Source organism: Phocoena phocoena, chromosome 8 (genome assembly GCF_963924675.1).
Source record: "Phocoena phocoena chromosome 8, mPhoPho1.1, whole genome shotgun sequence".
Lineage (NCBI taxonomy): Eukaryota > Metazoa > Chordata > Mammalia > Artiodactyla > Phocoenidae > Phocoena > Phocoena phocoena.
Genome location: NC_089226.1, coordinates 86,567,356 through 86,580,790, shown reverse-complemented (window position 1 = coordinate 86,580,790; position 13,435 = coordinate 86,567,356). Strand labels below are relative to the sequence as shown.

The following is a 13,435-nucleotide window of genomic DNA, read 5'->3' as shown; positions in this document are numbered from 1 at the left end:
TATCATTATTCTTATATTAAACTGGGTATATTGTGGAGGAAAATGCAAAATTGTAATGAGTATTTAAGACAGTATTTCAGGCATGAAACAAATGTTGCTACATCAGTAGATCACACTGTCCCCACCCCCTGCAGGGAGTAGAGGTGGAGCTGTTACAGTCCTTGAGGATCAAGGTGTTTCAGAGACCTGAGGTTTGGAAAGCATCCTGCACTAACACTTGGCCTGAGAGAGGGGAAATCACCTTTCTCTCCCTTTTGGGATCTGTTTCCTCCTTGGGAAAAAGAAAGGGTTTTTCTAAATGATCTTTGGAGTCACCATCTCTGGGTCTATGACAGTGAGTCAGGAAATATTTCTTGAATGAATGGAAGGGGATCTGTCATGAACTAAGAATTTCACGCTGCCCAGCATCCTTTCCTGCGTGGGGCAATTTGGAAAAAGAATGGAAACTTTTCCTACTGGCTGCTAGCCTCAAACACACCTACTTAGCACTGTGCCTTTACAGGAAGTAAGATGTCCATTGTGTTTTGGGGGGCACAGCTGAATTAATTGATGCTAACTGACCTCAGCAGCGCTGGTGGTTTGCTTCCTTTCTTCTTCACCTGGGAAAACACAGCCAAAGCTCTAACTCCCAGAAAGAGGGGTCTTTAATGCTCAGAGGGATCAGAAGGGTGCCGGCCACCCACAAGCCCCAAAGGTCTCAGATGCACCCCTCTTTCTAAACACCAGGGGCACAGTTCCCTAGCAGCGACCTCTCACCCACAGAGAAAAGGAGGCGGAGAGGTATGGAGGGCTCATCGCACTGCCCTCTACCCAGTCCTTCCTCTCTCTTCCTGCCCAGCCCGAGCCCGCTGTTAGGTCACATCTCCTTTCCAAGTCTCAGTTCCTTCCAAACAGCTTTACAAGCACACGAGAGCCCGGGTCCAGGCAGTTACGGCTACTGGCACTTTTCTGTGCTTCCTCCAAGTGACGCTGCCCAAAGGGACCACGGAAACGCAGGGCGGGAATGAGCCCACTGGTCTCGGGGAGAACTTCAAGGGTCAGGACAGTGCCAAATATTGGGGGATGGGGTCCTTTAGAAGAATCAGGGCTAAGGATGGAAGGAGTGGGGAGTCAGAATCCTCAGAATCAAAGCAGAAGATGTCACAGGAAGTAACATACAAATAAACTTCCCTAGAGGCCATGGAGACGCCAGCATGGTCTGTCTTCCCTGAGGCCAAGCTCGCGGCTCTCCCTGAAATCTTTCCCTCTTCTCTGCCTTTCAAGGACTCCTCGGAGCTCCAGTTCCCTTTGGAAGCCTCCTCTAAGGCCTCTGGTCCACCACGACCCGACCCTTCCTTCCCTAAAAGCCTTTCCGAGTTTGTCCATGCCATACATACAGCCTGCTGGATTCTGGCTAAGCAACAGGCTAAGGGGCCTGGTTCACATGAGCACCAATCCTCTTGGCTGTGTGAACACCAGCAAGTCGCTTAACCTCTCTGAGCTTCAGTTTGTTTCCCTCCTATAAAACAGGACTAACGACACAACACGTCTCACTTGGCCATTGTGAGGGTAAAATGCGAGAACGCATGTAAAGAATTTAGCACAGTGCCTGGCACAGTCCAACTGTATAATAAATGAGGGCTACTGCTGTCATTCCTCTCACCACTAATGATTATTATTAATTATTACTCTTTCTGTTTCAGGAATCTGAATCCTGGATCCCCACTTATCCTCAGTCTAAAGCACCCAGGTAGGGCTGTGCCTTTTACTTTCTTGGTACCCCCAGAGCTGGGTTTAATAAATACTTGTTGAATGGAATTACCCACAGGTTGAGCTGTCTTAATGCCCAGCTGGCACGTCTTAAAAGAAAAGTTAATTTTGCCGGTGATAAGCAAATCAGCCACGTGATTATCTGTAGATATATAGACAACGGAATGCTTGGAGTTCAGCCTCACCAGAACCTCTCACACACAGCCACTCCGTCCACAGCCACCGAAAGGCACAGACCCTGCTGGGATGGAATATTGGCAGCCCGGCTCCAGGATCCCTGAGGCCTCCCCTGGAGCCCAGGTGGCCCCTCCTGCTCTGAGGCTGACAGGCAGAATATAGGAGTCACATTACTGTCTGGATTTCCCCTAACTCACTGGCAGAAGGAGGAGGCCGCAAGGATGGAGCAGCTGGCCCAGTCATTGCCTCTCCTACTCACACTCCTCGCCCCAGGCTGGCACCTCGTGGTGACCCAGAACCTCGCCACAGAGCTAGTTCAAGTTCCCACAAGCATTAAGATCGTTAGTGACCGGAGCCAACTGTAAGAGCTTTGGAACCCAGGCGCAGTGGGGGAGCCGCAGGAAGCCAGGGCCCCTTTCTGGAAAGCTCACTGCCACCAGCTCTCACGCCTGGCAACTGTGCCCACCTCTACGGTCACCTCGCTAACAGCGCTGTCCCTGCCGCAGCCCCTGCCTCTGCCCCAGTCCCTGTCCCTGCCCTGCCCAGTTCTTCGCTGCCCGGCCACTGCCCAGCCAGGCTTCAAGCGCCCTTGGACACAGGAGTTCGGCCAGACACGGGCTGCGCGCACCCAGGAATACATTTACTTTCTGCCCTGTGCTCCTCCGTCTGCAAAGACCTCACCCACGACTGCGCGCCGGCAGCCTGCCCAGCAAACTTTTCTTCGCTCTTTCTCTTTTCCTTTCAACAAAACGGTGCTTCCCACCGACAGGCTCTCCAAGAGCTTAGCGCAAATCCTCGCCCCGCTCTCCACCAAATCCCAGCCGCTCGCCGCCCGTTTGACTCCGGCCCCCCTGGGCCAACTCAGCCCGCGCGGCTGCCGGCTGGGTCCCGGCCACTCGGGCCACTCCCTCCCGCCGCCCCCGCGGGCACTCACCGATCTGCGCCAAACTCAGCTGCACGAGGCAGAGTCCCCAGGCTGCGCGCCACCAGAACGTGTCCATGGCGTCGGAGCGGCCGAGAAAGCAAGCGAGTGGGGCCGGAGGGGCCGGGCGCTGGGCGGGGGGCAGCGGAGCACGGGGCGAGCAGGGCGCCCGAACCTGTCGGAGGCTGGGGTCCGGCTGGCAATGAGGGCGCCTCGGAAGTTGGGTGCAGTTTTTATTCCAGGGCTGAGAGAGTGACCTAAGAGGGAGGGAGCGAGGAAGGACACACCCAAGCGAGGGGGCTGTGACTAAGCCGCCGGCAGAAGTTTAAAGACATACCAGCTCTCCTTGGCGCTGCTCCCTCCGCCCCCGCCCCGTTCTCCTCGGAGCTGGTAAAACGGGGGGGTGCCTGGGCGGGCGCCCGGAGTGCCGCGGGGTCCCCGTGCACCCGGGGCGCACCGGCTTTCCTCTCCCGGCGTCTGGGAGCGCAGCCTCTGGACGCAGGAGGGAATGACTGAGTCCTAAAACCTCGCGCCGTTGGGTTCAGCCTCTGGCCTCTCCTCGCCGCTAGGTTTCTCTTTGACTCTGGCTGGGTAACTCTTCTTTCTGGGTTTCAGAGGCAGCTGGATATTCTGGGAGAGGAGCTGGGACAGTGGGAGAGTGGTTTTTCCCCGCCCTTGGTGGGGAGCTTGCGATTCTTCCCAGGGGAGAGAGGAAGAGCTCATTCTTCTTCCCTTGAAAGAGAAGGAACTCCACATACCTCAGGTGAATTTTTGATTCTTATCAGGACTGCTTGGAGAAAACTAATGATAGCCAGCCATGGGGCTGGTATTTGGCTCCACTGACCTATGTGTCATCTTCCAGTCCCAGGCTGGCATCTGGATCCATCCACCCATTTTTCCACCCTCTCACGCACACCCTCATTCATCCTCCCAAACATCCTTCCATCCACGCATTCGTCTGTCTGCCCATCTTACCTTACATCCCTCCGGGGCTCACACATCTATCCATCCTCCTGTCCATCCAGTATGCACTCACATCCATCCAGCCTCTTGTCCAACCATTTATCCAACCACACATCCTTTCATCTGTCCATCCATCCAACCACATATTCTTCCAACGCCCCTCCCATACAGCTTCTCATCCATCTTTCTTAAGCTTTTCGCATCTCTTTGTAAATCCACATCCATCTATACACTATTCTCTTCTCCATCCATCCACCTACATATCTGTTCATACATGTATTCATCCATCATTCAACCATCTATCATCCACATATCCTTTCATCATTTTATCTGTCTCTTCTTTCTTGCTTCCATGTATACTCCTATCTATGCAAACGTTAATCCACTTTTCCCCCATCTATCCTGCTTGGCAAATCTCAAAAAAGGGAGGAGATTGTCGTATTCTTCAGCAGAGGCATTTTGAGTTTGAAAAACAATACTTTGCATCATAATTTCATATCTACCTATAGCATTGTGGTTTAATATTTGAAAAGCAAAAAACGGTATCTATTGTTAATGTGGACGGCTGAAACTAAATCTGAATGGAATTCTTGCCTGGTGAGACACACAGAAAATGATAATGGTTACCAGTAACTGTGACAAGACCCTGAAGGAGCCTTGCCAGAATTTCCAAGGGAAAGTAATCCCCTTTTGACTTTGGAGAGCAGTTGGAACATTTTATCAGATGAAAAGGTTGAAGGGGGACAGCAAGGCATGAGGCTGGCGGGGCGGGGTGGGGGGAAGCAGGGCCCAGTTTGTAAATTACACTAGGAAGTCTGATCCTTAAGAAATAGGGAGCCAGTGTGAGTTTATTATTGTTGTTGTACTCAAATACACCTAACGTAAATTTAACATTTTAGCCGTTAGGTAGCATTTCATACAGTCGCAAAATGGTGCAGCCATCGCCATTATTTTAGTTCGAGCTGCTGTAACAAAATACTACATACTGGGTGGCTTACACCACAGGAATTTATTTCTCACAGTTCTGGAGGCTGAGAAGTCCGAGATCAGGGTGCCAATATGGTCTGGTTCTGGTGAGAACACTCTTCTGGTTTGCAGATAGTCATCTTCTCTGTCTTCTCCTATCCTCACAAGAGGGAGAGAGGGGGATGGAGGGAGAGAGAGAGAGAGAGAGAGAGAGAGAGAGAGAGAGAGAGAGAGAGAGAGAGAGAGAGAGAGAGCGAGAGAGAGAGAGAGAGAGAGAGAGAGAGAGAGAGAGAGGGAGAGAGGGAGAGAGAGAGAGAGAGAGAGAGAGAGAGAGAGAGAGAGAGGAGAGAGAGAGAGAGAGAGAGAGAGAGAGAGAGAGAAGGACAAGCTCTCTTGTGTGTCTCTTCTTATAAAGGCACTAATCCCATTCATGAGAGCTCCATTCACATGATGTAATTACCTCTCAAAGGCCCCACCTCCTAATACCCTCACACTGGGGGTTAAGATTTCAACATATGAACTTGCAGGGGAGACAAACATTTAGCCAATAACAAACACTATCTAGTTCAGTGTAAGTTTTTGAGTTGGGGAAAGGCTGCTTGACTATAGGCTACTCTTCTTGCATTTTCAGGGACAGTGTTTGAGGCTAAAAAATCACTGGACCCACTACTCCCCAAAAGCTCAGTGGCTGGCATTCCACGACTCTCTCATGGGGTGGCCTGTGTGAAACAAAGACAATGCCTCTGAGCCCCAGCTGACGACCAGGCACGTTGATAATGACACCAGTAGCAGCAGAGTTGACCCTGCTGCTCTCAGTGATGAAGAGGACACTTTCCTGCAGCAACTGGGGGCACACTGGCTTCCAAGCAGATCCTCAGGCTCTAACCACCAAGAAACAAGCCCTAGTGGGTCCCATGGAAAGAACACTGGACAAGGAATGGCCTTGGCCATCTCATGTCACTTCCAGGGCTTTCAGCTTTCTTTTTTTGGAGGACGGGGGAGAATGTGGGATGGGTATTTATATTCACTAGAAATACTAGAAACAATGTTTGTCTTTCTGTTTCATGGAACTAGGCGGCTCTTTGGAGACCCTTCAGAAACACAGAGGTCAAAGCAAAGGCTTAGGCATGGGTTGTTCCTCCCCCATCCCAGCCACAGAAGTCCCACTCGCATCAATGTTATACACTAGACTACTGTGTGCGATTTCATTCTGACAAAGGATTTTACTTCAATCAAAAGTTGTGTATAAAAACCACTAGACTGGGCTTCCCTGGTGGCGCAGTGGTTGAGAGTCCGCCTGCCGATGCAGGGGACGCGGGTTCGTGCCCCGGTCTGGGAAGATCCCACATGCCGCGGAGCGGCTGGGCCCGTGAGCCATGGCCGCTGAGCCTGCGCGTCCGGAGCCTGTCCTCCGCAACGGGAGAGGCCACAACAGTGAGAGGCCCGCGTAACGCATAAAAAAAAAAAAAAAAAAAAAAACCACTAGACTAGGCCATCTTGAACCCTGGTCCTTTCTGCACTTGGGCAGTAAACATTCAGCAAACGAAGAGAAGAGACGGGTGTGAAAGTGTTCTGCAAACTGTAGAGGGGCATGCAAATTCTCAGTATTGTAATTAGGATTCTTCTCCCAGGGGAAATCTTTTGCCTGCCTTCTTCCCGATAGTTTAGTGAGGGACAGAGGTTGTTTGCCCCCATGCCACAAATGACTCATTTCAAACTGACCTGGTGACTTACTGAGTCAGTGTCAGCCTTTGGGAATTCCTGGATCACCTCTCAGAGCTAACCCCCGTCTCCTTTCCATTCCAGACGCCCCTCTCCCACTCTGCCCACACCACTGGTCTCAAGATCATCCTTACTATTGTTACTTTATAGTTTCATAGTATTCCACTGTATGGATAATACCATCCTTCAATTACTTCCGTTTGGACATTTAGAATGCAATTACAAACAATGTTGCAATGAACAATCCAAAAAAAAAAGACTTTCCCATGCTCTTCTCTGAGCCTCTATAAAGGTTAGATCCTCAAAACCACTAATTTTTGATGCTCAATATCTATTGCAACAGATACTTTTTTAAGCCTAACTATGAGACGTGGGAAAGTGAAAAAGAGAGCTTGAATTGATCTGGGTTGACATGAGATTACACTGTGTGGGAAGAATCCAGGACTCAATCAGCAGCCTTGGATGAGGAAGCCCCAGTCTGAGCCTTGACTCTCCCGCTTAGCAGCCCGTGACTTTACTCAGGTCACTTAACCTCTGGGAGTTTGGGTTATCCCATCCACAGAATGAGATTAATAAGAACGTTCTCACAGTCTGTTATGAGTAGTAAGTGAAAGCAGGCATCGAGACTCTTTACTGGGGTCTCTGCCTCATGGTGGGAGACCATGACCCACCAGCCTCTAAGCTACCTAAGGACAGGGCCATGTCTGCCTTGGGCCTTAGTATATCCTCAGTTCTGGGTGCCTGGCAATGCCCCGTCTCTAGTGTTTGCACTGCTCTCAGTAAATAAACACGACATAAATGCATGAATGACTGTTATTCTTTTTCCTCCCAACACACTTTATAGGGTGACTTTGGGAATCACAGGAGCGAATATGTAGAAGCATTTAGACATCTTAACACCTTCGAGACAAACGCAAGCAGCAGTGTCATAACTGGGTGACCACTTTCAGAAGATGCAGGGGAGCCGGAGCATGGATCCTGCTGGCAGACTAGACTTTGTTTATTTTTCCTCCTAAAATATTGGGATCTGCTGTCTTCTGACTAGTAATAAATCTTGTTCTTCTTGAGCAAAGAAAAGTCAGATCTAAACCAATGTTAGCAGGCGTGTGTGGAGCAAAGCTGGGAGATGGGAGACCAAATCATGGGATCTGAGGATTATAAACACAGCAGCTCACCGGGCTCTTTTAAAGGGATAACATCCGATTCTTCTCTCCCAGAGAAGGAGCAAGCTGGCAAAGTAAAGAAAAAGTGCCATTCCGTTCATGTTTCTCCCCAAAAATAAATCCATTCTTAGATCACCCTCACAGTGTGAATTCCACACAAGCACGTGAGCAGCGCTGAAAAAGCTCCCGTGAAGTAATTATTAGTGAAGTCCAAATAAACCGGGCATTTGGGAAGCAATCTTCACGATAAATAAATGACATTGCATGACTAATTGGTCCCGAGTTAACCAAGTGTGACTACCAAGCTGAGCCTTTAGGATTACTAAGGCTTTCAAAGTAAGGCAACTGAAGTAGTTGGTGCATTCTGGAAATGCCAAAGGGACAGGGTGCCTCTGGAGTCTAGGGATGTCCATGTCTGTTGCCAAAGGGGCTTTACACAGACCTTTGGAAGTTAAAATGGTGTGCCTTTAGGACCAAATACCACAACTGGAGAGTAACTAATTTAAAAATGTGAATTTTTGAAGTTGAGATTTGAATTAATGGTGTGTGACCGTATGTAGTAACCTAATTAGGAGGAAGACAAGTGAGAGTCTGTATCGTTTGCACAATTATTTAAAAGAAATTTAATTGTATTTCTTTTAAGCACATGTAGTAACTAAAATTCTTATTTATTCATCTTCTCTCCACGTCATACAAATTGTTGGTTAAACGTCTCTTGGAAGTCTTTAAGGGATCTGTGTTAATGAACACTGAAGTATGATTTGTGTTGGTCATATCCATGATCGGTATATAATGGTGGCTGATATCCTTGGGGTTGTCTGAAAATTGTTTGCCTCTTCATCAGTTCACTATGTGACTATTAGATGCTGAGCAAAATTTAAATATTCTTGATTCTCTCATAAGTAATCATCACCACCATCACCACCATTGTCACTACCAACCCCACCACCATCACTTCACCACCACCACCACCACCACCACCATTATTATTACCATCACCACCATCACCACCACCACCACCACCATCATTATTACTATCGTCACCATCACCATCACCACCACCACCACCATCATTATTACTATCGTCACCATCACCACCACCACCACCACCACCACCACCATTATTACTACCATCACCACCATCACTTCACCACCACCATCATTATTACTATCGTCACCATCACCACCACCACCACCATTATTACTACCATCACACCATCACTTCACCACCACCACCACCATCATTATTACTACCATCACCATCACCATCACCACCACCACCACTACCACCATTATTACTACCATCACACCATCACTTCACCACCACCACCACCATCATTATTACTACCATCACCATCACCATCACCACCACCACCACCACCACCATTATTACTACCATCACACCATCACTTCACCACCACCACCACCATCATTATTACTACCATCACCATCACCACCACCACCACCACCACCATTATTACTACCATCACACCATCACTTCACCACCACCACCACCATCATTATTACTACCATCACCATCACCATCACCACCACCACCACCACCACCATTATTACTACCATCACACCATCACTTCACCACCACAACCACCATCATTATTACTACCATCACCATCACCATCACCACCACCACCACCACCACCATTATTACTACCATCACACCATCACTTCACCACCACCACCACCATTATTATTACCACCATCACCACCACCATCATTATTACTATCATCACCATCACAACCACCACCACCACCCCAACCCCATTATCATAGACACGGCAGCTAACCACCAGTGCTTAGTACACGCCAAACCCAATGCCATTTAATTCTCACCACAACCTTATGAAAAGTTCATTCCTATTTTACAGATAAGGAAACCGAGGCTCAGGAATGTCAGATGACTCATCCAAGGTCGCATCTTCATTTTACTTAAAGGAAATCTTTCTTGCCATTAAGAGATATAGAGATAGAAAATTTTGATCCCATTCTGATCTTGATCTAGCAAAAATACTAAGTCATTTGAGTCTTAATTAATTAGTTTTCACTCGATTTTATCTCAGTCAGTTTCTTTTAAGAAGGAAGATCTCCTTCAAAAGCTTTTGTTAGACCTGTGGAGGTAGAGAAGAAGTACCTAAGGTAAAAGGTGGAGAATGTTGATTCTCATAACTCACTGAAAAGTTAGTCTCTTAGAATGAGGCAACTTTTTTGTTTTTAATTTTACTGAAGTACAGTTGATTTACAATGTTGCATTAATTACTCCTGTACAGCAAAGTGACTCAGTTATTCATATACATTTTTTTTTCATATTCTTTCCATTATGGTTTATCCCAGGTTATTGAATATAGCTCCCTGAGCTATACAGTAGGACCTCGTTGTTTAAGAATGAGTCGACTTTAAAACTCAGGTCTTGATTACTTACTAGAAAATTCTAGATTTGCATAGGACTATGACTTCATTCCTTAGAATATCATTGTGAGATAGCTGTATGTCCTTCCTAGAAATAAACACCATTCTCTATTTACAGCACCTGAAGGTTTATCCAGTGACCATAGTCCACACAAGCCACTTTTTGGTTTGCTGGCCCAACTCACAAGTTATAATTCTTTCTGTCAATATTGCATCTAGATCCTCAAAGGTTCCCATGGCAGCCATAATTTTACTATGTGACCCCTACCTCCCATGCCCATGACTGACTGGACCAGGTGCCAGACACCCGATGCAAGTTGGGCCAATCAGTGTCTTTCGTCTAGAAACTTGGGATTGGAGTATGGCTGAACCTGTAAAGCACATAGTTGGCAGCTGTGGGGTAGCCATGTACCTCCGTGTGGGTGAAGAAACAAAAGAAAGAAGAATAAGGCAAAAGCTGAGAGAAAGGCAGAAAAACTTCAGTTCTGACACTTTTTCGGTTCCTCGTTCTAGTTCATTCTTGACACCTGACTGTGTTCTTGCATGACTTGTGTGATGCACCCTGATGTCCTTTCATAAACCCCCTTTCTTCTGCCTGTGTTAGCTTTAGCTGGTTTCTGTTGCAACCAAAAAACTTGATGAATATAGGAGGGCATCTGTCTATTTTACAAAAGAGTAAACAGGGGCTTAAATGGCTGGGATGTGCCTCTTACCGGGTCTTCAATTCAGGACTTATGACTCTAAATCTCAGGGTTTCTGATTCTAAGTTCCATGCTCTTTTCACTACCTGGCCTCACCTACAACCCCTCCGCCCATCATCCAACTGTCCCGAGAGAATACAATTATTTCTTCTCACTGTTATAGACACTAGACATCTCTGATGATTTGCCTACAGTTGCATGGCAATCCAACTGAGTGGCAGGTCTTCTGAGTCCCATCTTCCCAGGCCTTCTCCAAAAAGCCCCTTTCTGCCTGAACATGCCTCACAGTCTATTTCAAAGGCAAACCTTTCAGCTGGCAAATGGTAACAGCTGCCTCTCTTCAAAACACCCAAAGGGTGAAACTTCTGGGCTCCAACACACAGGCTCGAGGCTCCAGCCAAGTCTGGATGGGGCTTAGCGTCAGTTCCTACAGAAAAGGGAATAGGTACTGTGTTTGGATGTGAGGCCAGGCCCAAACCCATTTTAGGGCTGGATGCCGCTTCCCCACCACAGTAGACTGCTGTTTTGGAAGGCCTTGTGTGTGTGTGTGTGTGAGAAAGACACTTGAACTGAGCTTCACTGGGAGAGGATGTGGTGAGAGACTGGGGGAGAAGAGAGAAAAGAGGAGACCTCTTGAGTGAGTGTATGTGAGGTGGAAGGAAAAAAGGCACAGATATGAATCTACCATGATACAAAGGGAAATAAGAGCCTTCTAACACCAATCAATCAGAAATTTAAGGGTACCTTACTGGAGACATTACATGGACTCAGCACGGAGGAAAAGCCCCAAATGAGCCGGACCTGCTCTCTCTCCTCAAAAAGATTATGCCCTATACTGGGGTTGGCAGATTAGTTGCCTTTATTATTTCCAGAAATATTTAGTAAGCACCTCCATGGACCAGGAACCACTCAGTAATGGGAATGCAACAGCGAAAAAAGACAGACTAGTGTTTTCTTATCATTGAGGAGGTGAGTCGAGGATGCAGGGTAAGTTCAATAAGGTGAACAGGAAGGTCTGCCTGAAGAGATGACATCTGAGCCAAACTTGCAAAAATATGAGAGAAAATCTTTCAGAAAAAAGTGGGCACAGCACGTGTAAAGGTTTGAGATGAGAATATTCTCGGTGTGTTTGAGGAACAGAAAGGCCAGTGTGGCTGGAGTGGAGTGAGTGAGAAACAAGTGGTTAGGAAATGAGATGGTAAAGGAGGGTAAGGTCTAGCTCTTGTGTGACCTGGCAGGCTATGGTAGGAAATTTGGATTTTATGCTGATTGCAGTAGGATGATTTTGGTAGGTTTCCCTTCATTTTCCAGCTTTAATTAACTAGTAGTGATGGCTTAGGTCACTGTGATGAGAAAGATTCTGAGGTCTTACAGATCAATGGGTAAGGGTTCAGTGACGGGTTGGTAGTATTTATCACATCTCCAGGATGGGGCAATGGTTATGCTAATGATCAATATTTACCATCTCTCATGAGGATGGAATATTAAGTTTATTAGGACAGTCTGGGTTACACTGCAGTAACAGCATCCCCAAAATGTCAATGGCTTAAATTTTTAAGAAACTTCTCACAAAGTTAGTACAAAACATAATTTTGAAATCCTTGAACTAGAGTAAGCAAGGTTGTCTAGACAACCTACAGACTGGGAGAAAATATTTGCAAATGATGTGATTGACAAAGGGTTAATTTCCAAAATACACAAACAGCTCATACAACTCAATAACAAAACAAAACAAAAAACCTAATCCAAAAATGGGCAAAAGACCTAAATAGATATTTCTCCAAAGAAGACATACAGATGGCCAAGAGGCACATGGAAAGATGCTCGACATGGCTAATTATTAGAGAAATGCAAATCAAAACTACAATGAGATATCACCTCATGCCAGTCAGAATGGCCGTCATTAAAAAGTCTACAAATGACCAATTCTGGAGAGGGTGTGGAGAAAGGGGAACCCTCCTACACTGTTGGTGAGAATGTAAATTGGTGCAGCCAGTATGAAAAACAGTATGGAGGTTCCTTAAAAAGTAAAAATAGAGGTGCCATGTGATCCAGCAATCCCATCCTGGGCGTATATCTGGAGAAAACTATAATTCAAACAGATACATGCACCCCAATGTTCATAGCAGTACTATAGCCAAAATATGGAAGCATCCTAAATGTCCATCAACAGATGAACGGATAAAGAAGATGTGGTGTATATATACACGATGGGATACTACTCAGCCAAAAAAAAGAATAAAATAATGCCATTTGCAGCAACATGAATGGACCTAGTGATTATCATACTAAGTGAAATAAGTTAGAAAGAGAAACACAAATACCGTATGATACGACTTATATGTGGAATCTAAAATGTGACACAAATGAACTTGTTTACAAAACAGAAAGAGACTCACAGACATAGAAAACAAATTTATGGTTACCAAAGGAGAAAGGGGGTGAGGGAGGGATAAATTAAGAGTTTGGGATTAGCAGATACAAACTACTATATATAAAATAGGTAAACAACTAGGTCCTATTGTATAGCACAGGGAACTATATTCAATATCCTGTAATAAACCATAATGGAAAAGAATATGAAAAAGAATCTATATATGTATAACTGAATTACTTTGCTGTACACCAGAAACTAACATAACATTGTA

General features: G+C 46.5%; 1 protein-coding gene across 6 annotated transcripts in view; it reads right to left on the bottom strand.

The window, feature by feature from the left end:
- CD44 (CD44 molecule (IN blood group)) overlaps positions 1-3,100 on the bottom strand; it is an 86,838-nt gene extending 83,738 nt beyond the window's left edge. For 5 of the 6 annotated variants that reach the window (XM_065882827.1, XM_065882828.1, XM_065882829.1 and 2 more), the window contains exon 1: positions 2,861-2,927. In XM_065882827.1, the coding sequence (XP_065738899.1) occupies positions 2,861-2,927 (67 nt within the window). Of the gene's footprint in view, positions 1-2,860 lie in introns of all 6 variants that reach the window. The other variant, XM_065882831.1, reaches the window with a different exon arrangement.
- Positions 3,101-13,435: the final 10,335 nt, after the last annotated feature.